Source organism: Acanthopagrus latus, chromosome 19 (genome assembly GCF_904848185.1).
Source record: "Acanthopagrus latus isolate v.2019 chromosome 19, fAcaLat1.1, whole genome shotgun sequence".
Taxonomy (NCBI): Eukaryota; Metazoa; Chordata; class Actinopteri; order Spariformes; family Sparidae; genus Acanthopagrus; species Acanthopagrus latus.
This window is the reverse complement of record NC_051057.1, coordinates 16,943,328-16,956,587: the sequence shown is the minus strand read 5'-3', so window position 1 is coordinate 16,956,587 and position 13,260 is coordinate 16,943,328. Positions and strand designations below refer to the sequence as shown.

Here is a 13,260-nt window from a genome sequence, read left to right as displayed (position 1 = left end):
GGCTGAGAAGTACATCTAGTTTTTCATTTCTTTGTGCTTCCCTTTGACTCATTTGTCAAGCTCATAGACCTTAATTATGGAGCATTTCTCCATGGCTTCAATATTAGCACATTGCTTTTCTCTCCTCATGTTTAATAACCTCAGCAACAGGATTAATTCTTAATGCTCTGAACGGCTGATAAACCCGGACATACAACTTTAGTCCAAAATTTAAAATAAAAAATCAGTTTCTTTGTTATTTCTCTCGTCGTCTCTTTGTACTTTTTTTTTCATTATGAGGGATTAAAAATGTTAAATTGTTTTCTCTTTTTAAATCTACTTCCAAACTCGGCTCAGCAGAAAAAGACCATTGTGTTCATTTTAATGGGGCACGCACTTAAAACTGTAATTTTTCTTACTTTGGAGAATCTTTTCTGCGTTTCTGATGCTGCAGATTCCCTTGCAGGATCGGATTTGATCATATCTATGGTAATTCATGATTCATAGTCATTTTATCTGTATTTGAGATGTCAGACAGGATGTTAAAATTCATTGTGGTTATTGAAGTTGGAACTAAATGTTCAATGGAGGGCAGAAGGGAAGCCTGAGTGATTGAAAATGTTCTTTAAATACACCTACACAAAGGTTGGCTGAAATGTGAAAATGAAGAATTTTTCCCCAAAAGGACAAGCAGGAAACGTTACGTTCATTACCCGCTGTTCTACTTCAATTAGGTATAACTGTGTTGTTCAATTTTCACTTCATCCTTTCCTGGTTGAAATTCCTCTCCTGGGTTTGTAAAAAGAAAAAGAAAAATTCTCCCCCCACAGAAATGAAAGGGTGGTGCCGAACGCTGGTCCTGCCACTCCGTTTAGCCAATCTCAAGGACACAGACATGCTGTAGCTGTGTGTTGACATCCCTGCATGAATACTAAAGCGCAAACATGAAAGAGTAGTCCTGCATTTCAGCTGTCCTCCCCTCACCATTGTGGAAAAGAAGATAGACTGCAACAAAAAAAAGCGAGGAAGTGCTCTTTGGTTTGAAGTAAAAGAGCTTGTGCTAAAATAGCTCGCACAAATATCTGCTCCTAGAGAAGCGTCTCAACTTTCAACACCTCGCTGCAGCGCCTTGATCCTGTGTTTATGAAAGATAGGGGAGCTTGGAAGCTGAACGCCGGCTTGAGCTCAACCCAGATAGTTTGAAGACAAAAGCGTGTAGAACAGGTGGGAAATAGAAAAAAAAAAAAAGAAGCCATGCAGCGTTTGACTTTGCAAAAAAAAACAAAAAAAAACAGCCAGGCAAGACAAAGAACAGCAGGGCTCTGACCACATTTTGTGCCACATTCCTCCTCAGACTAATGATGCTGCACATCTGGGAGCGCTTGCATCATTTGTGGTCAAGCATTAACCATTATCCAGGCTTCTCCCCTGTGTGCATGTCACCAACCGCTTTTGCAGGGAGCGCCTTCCCTTTGCCTCTGTGACCCCCGGATTCCCAGAAAGAAGCGACAGATTATTTACTCGTAGGCCACTGCCCCTGAAGCTAATGAGGAGGAAGAAGCCGCATTGACAGACATAATTATCACAGTTTTGCTGGGCTCAGCCAGGGGTCCCTTTTGTGGTGTAATTACTGTCCTTTCATTCACACACCACTGCATCCGCCATTACTTCACCCGTCTTCAACATCCGTTTGTGTTTCTGGATGCTTTTTGCACCAAAAACAGTACTGGGTAACTTCATTTATCTCCCTTTTTCTAATACAGCATTCTGCTTTTCTGATTGATTATGTTTATTATAATATTATTCTATAAGATGGCAAATGTCGCACTACAGCACTGTTTAAATAAGCTAAAGAACGCTATGAATATGCCATTAGAGAAAATGGAGGAATAAATAGAGCATCTAAAAGTCTCCATTGTTTGTTTCTGAAGAGTAATAGGCTTTTAGTGCAGCTGTGTGTACCCCCCTCATCTATCTCCTCAGAAAATTTTGGCACTGTATTTGAAATGCATAGTTTCCTGTTCCCTTTGATGGAATCCCTTTTCAGGCAGCCTCAGGGGAAATCATGACTGGCAATGTTTTTTTTTGGGGGGGAAAAAAATACTAAAAAAAGACAAAAAAGGAAAAAAACAGCCTCAGCCCTCTCCAACACTGAGGTCTATCTGGATTTATGGCTGGGATACGTTTGTTTAGTCAAAAATAATGTATAATTCTTTTTAGTGCTGATGAAAAAAAAAGGGGGGGTTTCTCCAGGGAGCGGCCATTTTGAAAGCAGCGAGAGTAGCAGTGTGATTCAGCAAGACGCACAAATCCACTGAGGCTCCCAGCATGGAGAACAAAGTTTAAAATAAAGATCAGTGCACTTGAATCAATGACAAGTCCTTTGAAACTTTTTTTTTTTTTAATCTCAAAGTAAAACCCCAGCAGGTGCTCCTGGTGAAGAAAGAAAGGCTTCAGTGACGACAGATATTGGCCACATCGTAGAATGCAATGAATAAACAATACTCACTATTGGACTTGCATTGATGTAATCTGAATTGCAGTGATTATTCTCCGCTTTCAAGGTGATCCTGGAATGATCGTCTGTAATGGAGATGCATAATTCATCAACATTGTTTTCCCAATGTTTTTTCCTTCCCTACACGATAACAACAGAATTTTCCCCAGCGAAGCAGGAATATGAAACTGAAGAAGGGCTGCAGGGCAATTTCACCAGACTTTCATCATACACCCTCACACTCACAGACACACTCAAACTATTCTGAAGTCTTGGATTGCTCCACCTTCAATAAGGAGCGTTCCAAGTGAAATAATAATAAAACATTTCATCTCAAGAGAAGTCTTAAAATCCTCTCTTTCTTTAACGAGTGAAACTGTTGCAAGATTCATATAAGCTGTCTTCTTAAACACATTTGCTTCAAGGTAAAGCCTCTGAAATTGTTTTTCTTATTGTCATGACTAAAAAAGCACAAATCAAGAGATAAAAAAACAATCTTCATTTTTCATTTATGATAGTAAATATGAGTTTGACAGTTAAAAACTCATCAACCCATCAACTATCATCACACTGTGATTCAGATGTTGCCACATCCTGATTGGCGCCTGTGACATCACCGACTTGTAACAAAGCCCCGCCCACCTCAAACAGAACAGAAATCTCTCACATGAAAAGAAAAGAACTGTTCTAACTTTGGCACGAGGTTCCTGTAATAGGTTGACTGAGGAGATAATTTGATTCTTCCAACAGTTACTGACTTAAATTGCTAAGCTATGAGCTGTAGCTAGCTAGTGTATAATAATTCTAATGCTTTTATTATGATAATAATCTGTGTTTAGCTGAAAACTGTCACCGTGTTCCTTTCTAAATGTGACCAGCTGACTCACCTTAACCACCTTAATGGGACCTGATGAAGGTATTAAAATTAGCCTACCATACTAAAATACTGAGGCTAAAGCTACATTTCCAAAGCAAATTCCATTCTCATAGAATACAAAACCGAATTGTTTGGTATTATTCTCAAGTATGATTAAATAAAATGTGATGTACATGTTTATTCAGTCAAATCTGCTTACTATAGAAAAACATGATGGTCAAATCTATGCTTTTTAAAACAGTATGCTTCAGTTTTACAAGAAAAAAGCATCTGAAGTTAAGAAATATGGCAGTATTGGCAAACGTAACACTATCCAATGCAAATTTGGCTGGAGTTCATTGGGATGTAAACTATCCCAAACCAAATAAAGAGCAGAATGGAGCCAATATCCCTCTAAACTCTGACATATCAGCATCTTGGCTCCCGTGCAGTGGACATTCCAGTCCAAAACAGGTATTTTTCTAAGGTATTTTGTAACCTCACATAATTATATTGTTAGCTAATAACAGGCCCATGAGAAGTTTCAAAGCCAGCTGATTTGCATTGAAAAAAAACAACTTCTCAGGCCATAACAGGTTGTTTTTTGGGCTTATTTAAGCATCAGATTGTGAAATGTATCAACAACAGTGATGGAGGTGCACTGCTCGACCTTGTAAATGGTAAAAAGACTCTCAAGGCTATAAACAATTAAAAATACAATGGACTTTTGAATGCACTCACATACGACCACGGCATCTGAGCGGTTCCTCTTGGAGTTCTGCTCGCCCCGTCCCACACCGCTGGCGCTGGGCTCTGCCTGGTAGGAGCACAGGGCCTCCCACTCACGCTCCAGACGGTTCTTGTTCTTCAAGTGGTCCTCCATGTACGACTAGAGGAAAACAGACACCATCTTAGCCACCATTTCACACAATAAGCCAGACCCCAGGCAGAATACAGTTGAATATATCTCATAATTTGGCTGCAAAAGGACAGTTTTTTTGCAGCACCTTTGGATTAATTCAACAAGAAATCTGAACCAATTTTTATTTTGCCATTGTATTTTCTTCACCATGAGCTAACCAATGAACAAACTGGGGCAAAACACTAAACCCTTGACAACGGCATCGCTCCATTAAAGCCACGATCAGGTGTCACGGAGCATTATTATCCCAAGCTGCTGTAAAGCATAACAACTGGGTGAGGAGGAGGAGGAGGAGGAGGAAGAGGAGGAGGCTGCTGAAGATCTAGGTGGGGAAGGTGTCCTAATGTTTGCGTCTTTGTGTGTTTGTGCATGTGTGTTTGACTGAGAGAGGAAGGAAGAAAAAAAAAAAAAAATCACACACACAATTAAGACTCCTGAAAGGTTTGTCTGCATTGGAAATACTTCAGGGGTGTTTCAATCACGTCCCTCACTGCTTGCACAGCCGCTGATAAGATTGTCTGCATTTAAGCCGTCGCTTGGAGAAGACAAAATTGAATTCGCTAGAGAGACAAAGATGGAAAAAGGGAAGGGGGAGGGGAAGAGGCCTATGCCTGTATGTGTGTGTGTGTGTGTGTATTCTCCCAAACCAGGGCAAGTCTTAGGAGCTTAGAGGCTGTAGCTGGCAAGATGGTCTTTTTTAGCGTATAGCGCTGTGTTTCGTTCCTGTATCATGGCTCCCCTCCCAGTGGGGTTAAATGGTTTAGTCCGCTATTGTGTGAGGCAGAAGATTACAGACTCATAAACTGATGTCAGGGATCAGCTGGCTAATACAATGAAACTGATACCCAGATGTGCTGGGTTTCTATCCCGTATTAAAGGCAGTATAGGTAAGCTGAACGGAGAGAGGTGACACTCCATTGTTACATCCGACTCATTCAATCCTGTCCATCAAAAGAGAAATTCCAAACCTTTGCAGAGTATATACAATTCCTACCCAGATGATAATCACAAATAAGCTTGTCCGGCACATAATAGGCAATTACCCTTTGACGGCTCATGAATTCAGACATCTCCTGCATGCATGCAGAAGATATTAGTTGACTTATGAGCACATTACAAATCCTGCAGACAATGGGAATCAAAGTTTATTGTAGATGGGGTGCCAAAGGTGCCACTCAGGGCTTAAAAGCCACACTGAGAACAAAAAAAAGGCAACTCTTGTGATTAATGCCGCTGCATAATGAGAGAACACAACAGCACAAAGTGTTCCGTCTGAACCCATTAATGACATGAAGTGATATTCCTGAAACATTACTGTAGATCTCTGCTGTTATACTTTGAACCGTCCCTGTTTGAGCTTTTAATTTTATGCATACATAAAATGCAATTATACAAAAAAAGGGGGATTTAGTTAATGTCAATTCTAATAGCGGGCAACACACGTATATTTGCATGTCTGCTGTTGTGCAGCGCCCACGCAAACACACAGTGCTGTCTTCCCAGGAAAATGACAGCATGCCATTATGGCCACTTGACAGAGCCTGTCACCACTATGCTCTTGTCACCCTGTACAAGTACTCTCTGCTTGCCAGCCTGACAGCATTCCACCTCCCCTACCAATATTACATCTCCATGTACTTGATAAATCCACTCTGAATTGCATCCCATTCTATTCAAACGATGCCCTGAATCGATTGCATTCCAAATTCATATTTTCGCTGCTTAATGCAATGCAGCCAGCAGGCCCTTATCAAGCCCTTCTGCTCCTAGGGGGAGGCAGTGGACCATGGCATATTCCAGAGACAGGGTAACGAAGGTTTAGTGAATGGGGGGATTATGTCTGCCAATCAGAGGGTTGGGATGGGAGGCCTGGGTGTCAGGGAAACAATGTCTAATCCTTCCTAAGCAGTCTCCTCGGCAGCAGAGGGTGCCGGGTGAAATCAGGATGAAGGGACGACCAGGGGAGCCAGACACAACAGGTAACACATTACTGTCAGGCTCCGCTGTCAAATTAAAACGAACAATACTGGTAACAGTCTGTACGGGGGAGCTTTATGATATGATAAACAGCAGTGAGAGGTGAAAATAAAGGTATTGGTATGTATGCTTTTGTGTGACTAATAATAGCTTATAATAATAACAAATGGAATCTGAATTGCTCATAAACGAAATTTAATATGTTGATGAAAAGCCGGTGAGGGCAGGACAGGTTATATGAATCAGTGGCAATTTTCCTCTGCCTAAGTTCCTTTTTGAGGAAATAATTCATCATTTTGTAAAAAAAAATGAAAAATAACTACTCAATGTGATGAAAAAGAGCCCCAAGCTACATAATTATTGACTTTTTTTCTTTTTCAGTAGAGAGGTGATTAAGTCAACACCGAAGCAATAGCAACTGTATCAACACATTCATCCTGTTTTTTGACAGCTGATGCTTTTTTCTTTTTTCTTTAACATGCTTGTGAAGAAAAAAAAACAAGTTTAAAGTGCTGTCCATGGTGCTGAACAGACTGAGCACTGCAACTATGAGCACATGAATGCAGCCACATGAGCAACACATCTGGTCATCTCCCCTCTACATCTGGTCAGAAATGTAAAAGACCTTCAGACAGTGTTCTGGGGACCTTATTTTCCTCTGAGAACAGCTTGTTTATTCAGTTTTGAGTTTGTATTATTACCTCATTCATATCGTAAATATTAAAAGAGTCTGTAAATGCTTCTCCTACAAAAAACTACAAAGTGCCCCTTTAATTATCCAGCAGGTAACAATACCGCAGCTGAAAAAAGGCAAATGATAGCAGTGGTGTGTTGTAGCTCTAAAAAAAAAAAACACAGCAGATGACTCAGCACACAGAGGCATCCAATTTCAGGTTTGGAGTCGGAAGTCGTTATGCAAGACTTTTTAAGTCTTGAGGTGGGCAGAACAGTAGGGCGCAACACCGTAGTTCATTTATCCTGACTGGCATCAGTAGCATAGTGGTTGCATGTGTGTGTGTGTGTGTGTGTGTGTGTGTGTGTGTCTGAGGTGATCGGGCTTCAAAAAAAAAAAGGGACGCCCAGCAAATGTGCTTTGGAAAGCCGGGTATTCATCATCCTTCTCCACACGGTGTGAGCTCCAAAGAGCGAGAGAGGGGAGATGAGAGGAGAGGAGTGCAGAGATGGGAAAATATAGGTCTGAGATCAGTGATAACAAGGCAATCTCACACATGGTTTCATGTGAGATGGCGGCGGAATTTTAAAGAAGAACCCCTATAGGACATCTCCATGTCAATCATGGCATGAGAAAAGAAGTAAAGGTCCCTGAGTGTTTTACCTTTTCTACTTTGCAAAGCCCGCGCTGCCGTTGTGAAGAAACCAGGCCTAATAATAACAGCTCCTAGAAATGATTCACATTGCCTCTTTTGTTATTGCAGGGCTAAATGCTTTTCTATTGTCAATGTTTTCAAAAGAGGCTTCACAAACAAGCCTTGACGAGTGCAACAAAACCCATCTATTACCACCAATACAAGGCATTACTCAGATTCACTCTCATTCATTATAGCCTCCCAATATAAAAGCTAGACGTGCAGTGTGATGAATGCTCTCTCCATTAATGGAAACACTGCAAGGCATCTATCCATCTCTTTTATCAAGCTTGTCTCAAATGAATGAAGCGCAAGTTGTGCAAAATTAAAACAATCCATTGTGTGTCTGTAGGAGCGTTGGCAAGCAGAAAGCTTTTCCAAGCAAAATAAAAAAACAGCAAAATTTTCTAAAACATCCAAATGGCAATCAAATGGGTAATGATATTTCAGTTTTGAGCAGCTCCCATCACGCAAAACAATGCCTGCCTTATTTTGCTGCGGCAGCGAGAGAGATGGAGGGGGTAAGAGATGGAAAATGACAGTGGGGAGAGAAGCAGGACGGAATGATAAAGAGAGAAAATGACACGGTAAAGGGAAAGGAAAAAAGTGGGAAGAGAAAAATAAACAAAAAACTAAGACATCAGAGCCAAAGATAAAGTAAGAGGGAGAAAAACAGCGGGGAGAGTGATGAAAAAAACCAAAACAAAGATAACAGCGTTCTGAGGGGGTGAGGTGAGAGAGGGATGAAAAAGAGACACATCCAAACTGATAAACAGAGAGAAATCAAGCTGTTGGTTTTCAGCACCGGGCCCGGCATATTCATAGACACGGGGAGATTTTAAAAGCATACACTGTAATGTATGCTCACATGAAAAGCACATTCCGTCTATCTCTGTTTCCTGACCCTTTCTGGCTGAAACACCCCCCAAAATATATATTTGTCATTTAAATGTCCATGTTTAGGTTAGGTTATTTGCATTTGTGCTACATTACAACACTTAGGAGAGCAGAATACTTTTACACCATTTACCCATTAGCCTATTTCAGCCTTCTATTCTAAATGTTAGCCAATTTGTTACATTTATCTAACTATTTTTAGCTAGCTTTTAAACCATTTATACATTAAAATTAGTTAGAACTTTAAACAATTACATTTTGCTTACTATTTCAACGGTAGCCTATAGCCATTATATTTAGGCTAGCCATTTAAAGTACTATTTATCTAACTGCTAGCTAACTGATAAAACCATCTAATGACTTCAAGCTAACTGTTTCAATTGTTTATCTATTACATTTAGTTAATTATTTCAACTATATAGCCGTGACTTTTAGCATACTATTTCAACTCTTTATTCATTATATTTAGCTAACTGTTTGAATTGTGTAGCATTTTTCGCATTGTTTAAGTTTTAGGGTACTATTTTGACCCTTTATCGATTACATTTGGCTAACTGTTTTAAAAATATAACCATAACATTATAACATTTAGCTACCTCTTTAGCCATTACGTTTAGCTATTTAGCTAAATGTTTGGCCACGACTTTAAGCTAACCATGTCAAGTGTTTATCTATTACATTTAGCTATTTCAAAAGCTTAGCCATGATTTTTGGCTATATCTATTATGTTTAGCTATTTAGCTAAATATTTAGCCATGACTTTTGGCTAACTGTTTCAACCTTTGATTCCTTAATAATAAACCTTAAGCTATTTATGCTGTATGTGTATTACATTAAGCTATTTCATAAGCTTAGCAACAACGTCTAGCCAACTCTTAATTACTTTAAGCTAACTATTACAAGTGTTTACTATTTACTTGCGCTTTTGGCTGACTAAGCTATTTCAACAGTTTATTCATTAATTTAAATCAACTATTCTGTTTTTATGATTAACGATACTTTTATCCAACTGTTTCTGAGTGAACATTTTGAAAATTTTAATGAATTAATCAAGCATCCCTAGCTGTTAATCACTGATGTCGATCTATGACCTAACAATTTCTACCAAATGCATTGGAATTTCTCAAACTAAGCTCGGTAAACTCACCCTGAGAGGTTAAGTGCATAGTCAGTGAGACATGACATGCTGTGGTTGTTTAGTTGTAGCAATCTGATGCTAAGAACCACACAAAGTCTCGAAGGACCTGATATCAAACCATAGCTCAGCCTACTTCCATCTGTTCTCCTCCCTGACCACTTTTCCCACCACAGGAGTCATTACACATCGTTTCTGGAGTCAAAGTAAGTTCCTTACCAGTATCATGTGACCAGTGGAGATGTCCATGTTGGACGGCACTGGCTCCTCGCACCAGGAGGAGGTGCTGCTGCGTGTGGACGGGCTGGCTGCGGGGCCATCGCTGAACTGGGACGAGACGCTGTTGAGTCGAGAGTGGCGCAAAGTCTCCGGCCGCTCGACGCGCTCTGACGTCCGGATTGCCATACGCTGGCGACAAAGCTCCTGGAGATAACAGGAGATAATCATGAATCAAAAATGTAGTGCTTTCTTTCCCTCAAAACTCTTTGCAATGTTTCATGTATTTATCATCCTTTCATGCACATAACAATAGTTTTATGTAGGTTATGCGCTTATCCTCGTTGTTAGGGGTTCAGTTCTATAAATGCACCTTGTAAAATCCTGTATCTCGGCTGACTTGATCTGTCCTCACTCGCCTGTAGATTAATGGCTTATCCTCATGGATTATGGAGCTTATACTAATTATGTCAAAAATACATGGTTGAGGAACACCACACGATTCACAGAATAAACTCAGTGTGCTACACCTGGTTGCAACGCTGCAACTGTATTCATTGTTTAAGAAAGGAGGTTTAAGTTAAATTCTGCACAGTCAAGAGCTATGGAGGATAAAACTAAACTAAAATCTGAATTTGTAAATATGGAACCAAATCCATCCATCAATCAAATAGGACTTGTAAATTCATAACCACAGAGAATTGTATAACCACAGAGAACCCAAGGAGATCAAAATGCATTGGCACTATTGTAAAGTATAATTTTCTATTTTGATTGATATCTCCAGGTTTCTGAGACTTGCTAAAAGACCCACTGCGCCGAAGATTACACTTCTCCCAATGACTCAGCTTTTCTCCCATCATGCCTCAGTGCAGAGACGGGGCATCAAAAAATTCGAGGACTAGGCATTATCTACTCTAATATACACAAAATGAAAAAAAGAAGAAAAAAAGAAAAGAAAAAGCCCTATTTGCGAGATTTGTGCAACCTTATATATGTGTAAACAAACAAACAAACACACAAACAAACATAAAACACAATAACAGATTTCCTTCATAACATTTCCGAGTGAAATTCATGATCTGTGAACCCCATTTGTTTGGTTTCGGGGGGGAGAAGCCAGTCATCTCCACAGAATTCATTTCCATACTCAATTAATAACAGCGAGGGCAGGGCAGGCCAGAGAAAATGCCTTGTGAAAGCACATGCTATCTCATGATCTATCATTGTGATATTTCCCTCTGGAGCACAGTCTCCTCTAAGCCCTGGTCTTGGATCAGCTTTCCCGCCGTCAAGACTTTAATGATTAGAGCCACGAAGCGGTGCCCTGGGCCTTGGCCTTGGGGCAATATCCAGGTCCACCTCATAACTCATCCTACTTCTCGTGCTGTAGCGGATCTGAGAGATCTTCCCAGGAGCGGGCAGTGGGATGCAGTTAGCACCAGAGGAGGTCAGAGGAGAGACACACGGAGCCCAGAGAGGAGCACTGGTTGCGGGATTATAGTTACACTAGTGTCCTCTGCTTTTTTTGAGACAACTGACAAGAATGAAACAGGCCAAGAGGAAACAAGTGTGCTTCCATCTGACAAGATGTGTCTCCCAAAGCACATAAACAACTGTATCCGTCAAATATAGAGAGCTCACCCACGTGAACGCCTGACAAAGCAGTTATCCCATCCCTAAAGAATAAACAGGTGCCATATATAACCTGAAATTTGCACAGAAAGGAATCATCATAACAAAAAATATTTAAAATAAACTAAAATTCTCAGCTCTTTAATGTTTCTTTTCTTTTGAATCTCTGTGGCCACTGTTACAACATCAGCTTCTGACAGACAGAGCAGCCCTATGAAAACCCGATTAAATATTGAAAATGTTAACGCGACATGCAGATAAATATGTTCTGAGTGCCATGCTGGGCACAGCTGAGCCCCAGCGCTGAAAATCAATACCGCCCTGGCTGCCCATGGCCCTGGAGGAACAGAGGGAATAGGTCACAGTGGCGGCCTACTCCCCTGTCTCACTAACACGCCAACACACACACACACACACACACACACACACACACACACACACACACACACACACACACTTATCAGGCATGGCCGAGCACTGAACAATGGACGGAGTGAATATCTACTGGAGCAAAAAATGCAATAAGTAAAGGGCATAAGAGTGAGGTTTTTCACAAAAAAGGTGATTTTTGTTCCAATTAGTGGACTGAATAATTAATCAATGAATAAAATAAAGCTAATCAGTCTCATCACAACAGTCAAAAACCATCACAAAAGCAGGAAGAAGAGAATAACTCAAACATTAACAAACACTCTCACAAACCAATCACAAAATCTCCAATATCTGAACAGAATATGTGATCATCCAATAGCAGAGCTCAGGCCAAGTGTCTCGGTCCCTGATTGGCTCATAGCGAGGAGGGGCTGGTCTAACCTGATAGGTTGCGGTGGCATCAGTACTGGTGTCAGTCCCCAGGCTGGCCAGCTTCTCCTTCATGCGGAGGTGGGAGCGCTGGCGCACGCAGAAGAAGGTAGCGGACACCGCCAGCGCCACCAGGATGAAGAGCATGCAGAGGACGGAGAGCACCAGGAACTGGCCCGACTCCACCCTGGTCTCCTTCACCACGGGGATCTGGGTCAGGCTGCCCCTCTGGAGGACGCACACAAACAGAGAGAGAGAACACACTGTCAGACTGGTAAAAAGGATGTGTCACTTCACTGATTGATGTGGTGTTTTTTGATTTACAGCAAACTCCCTATCAAGACTGCAGTGCATCAATTTCCACCTGAAGTCTCAACGGCGCTGCCAGTACTACCTCCACTTCCTCTCCCACCGCTGTCTGACCCACCCCCACTCATTAGCCAGCTCTAATACTGGCCTTATAATATCCATTCAGGCCCAGTCAACCCCTATTACCAGCCCCTGTCCAGTGCTGTCTTCACACTGTGCCCCACTATAGATATTTACAACCCCATTTAGTGCTGGCATGGGGCGGGCTGGCACTGTGCAGCTACAGGAGGTTGGGATACTAAAAGCTTGTGCTTAATTAGCTCCTCTGGTCCTGAGTTTGGCTGGATTAGGCCCTGAGCCCAAGCCGACACAGCTACAGGCAGAGACACAGGCAGAGACACAGGCAGCCCAGACTGGACTCTTCATGTCATCCACCACCAGTTGAATAGAAAAGCCTTTTCAAATATTCACACCCACTTGCATGTTAATTCGAACAGGAAAGTATAGGGTTCGTCTCACCGTGGCGGACTTGTTTTTAATGTGGTTTAATATCACCTAAGAGATTTTTATCAGCTTAAGGTTAAAGAATCGGCCTCTGTGTTGATAATTGGTCCACTCATGGCCATTTACTGTAATGATAAAATCCCTGTGGGCCCAACTGATGCCGAG

At 41.3% G+C, this 13,260-nt stretch overlaps 1 protein-coding gene across 3 annotated transcripts in view; it reads right to left on the bottom strand.

Annotated features, from left to right (window-relative positions):
* Positions 1–13,260, bottom strand: part of ptprn2 (protein tyrosine phosphatase receptor type N2) — a 133,162-nt gene that overhangs the window by 19,126 nt on the left and 100,776 nt on the right. For all 3 annotated transcript variants that reach the window (XM_037079639.1, XM_037079640.1, XM_037079641.1), the window contains 4 exons: positions 12,295–12,510; positions 9,850–10,053; positions 4,074–4,221; positions 2,489–2,562 (listed from right to left, as the gene is read on the bottom strand). In XM_037079639.1, the coding sequence (XP_036935534.1) occupies positions 2,489–2,562; positions 4,074–4,221; positions 9,850–10,053; positions 12,295–12,510 (642 nt within the window). The remainder of the gene's footprint in view (positions 1–2,488; positions 2,563–4,073; positions 4,222–9,849; positions 10,054–12,294; positions 12,511–13,260) is intronic.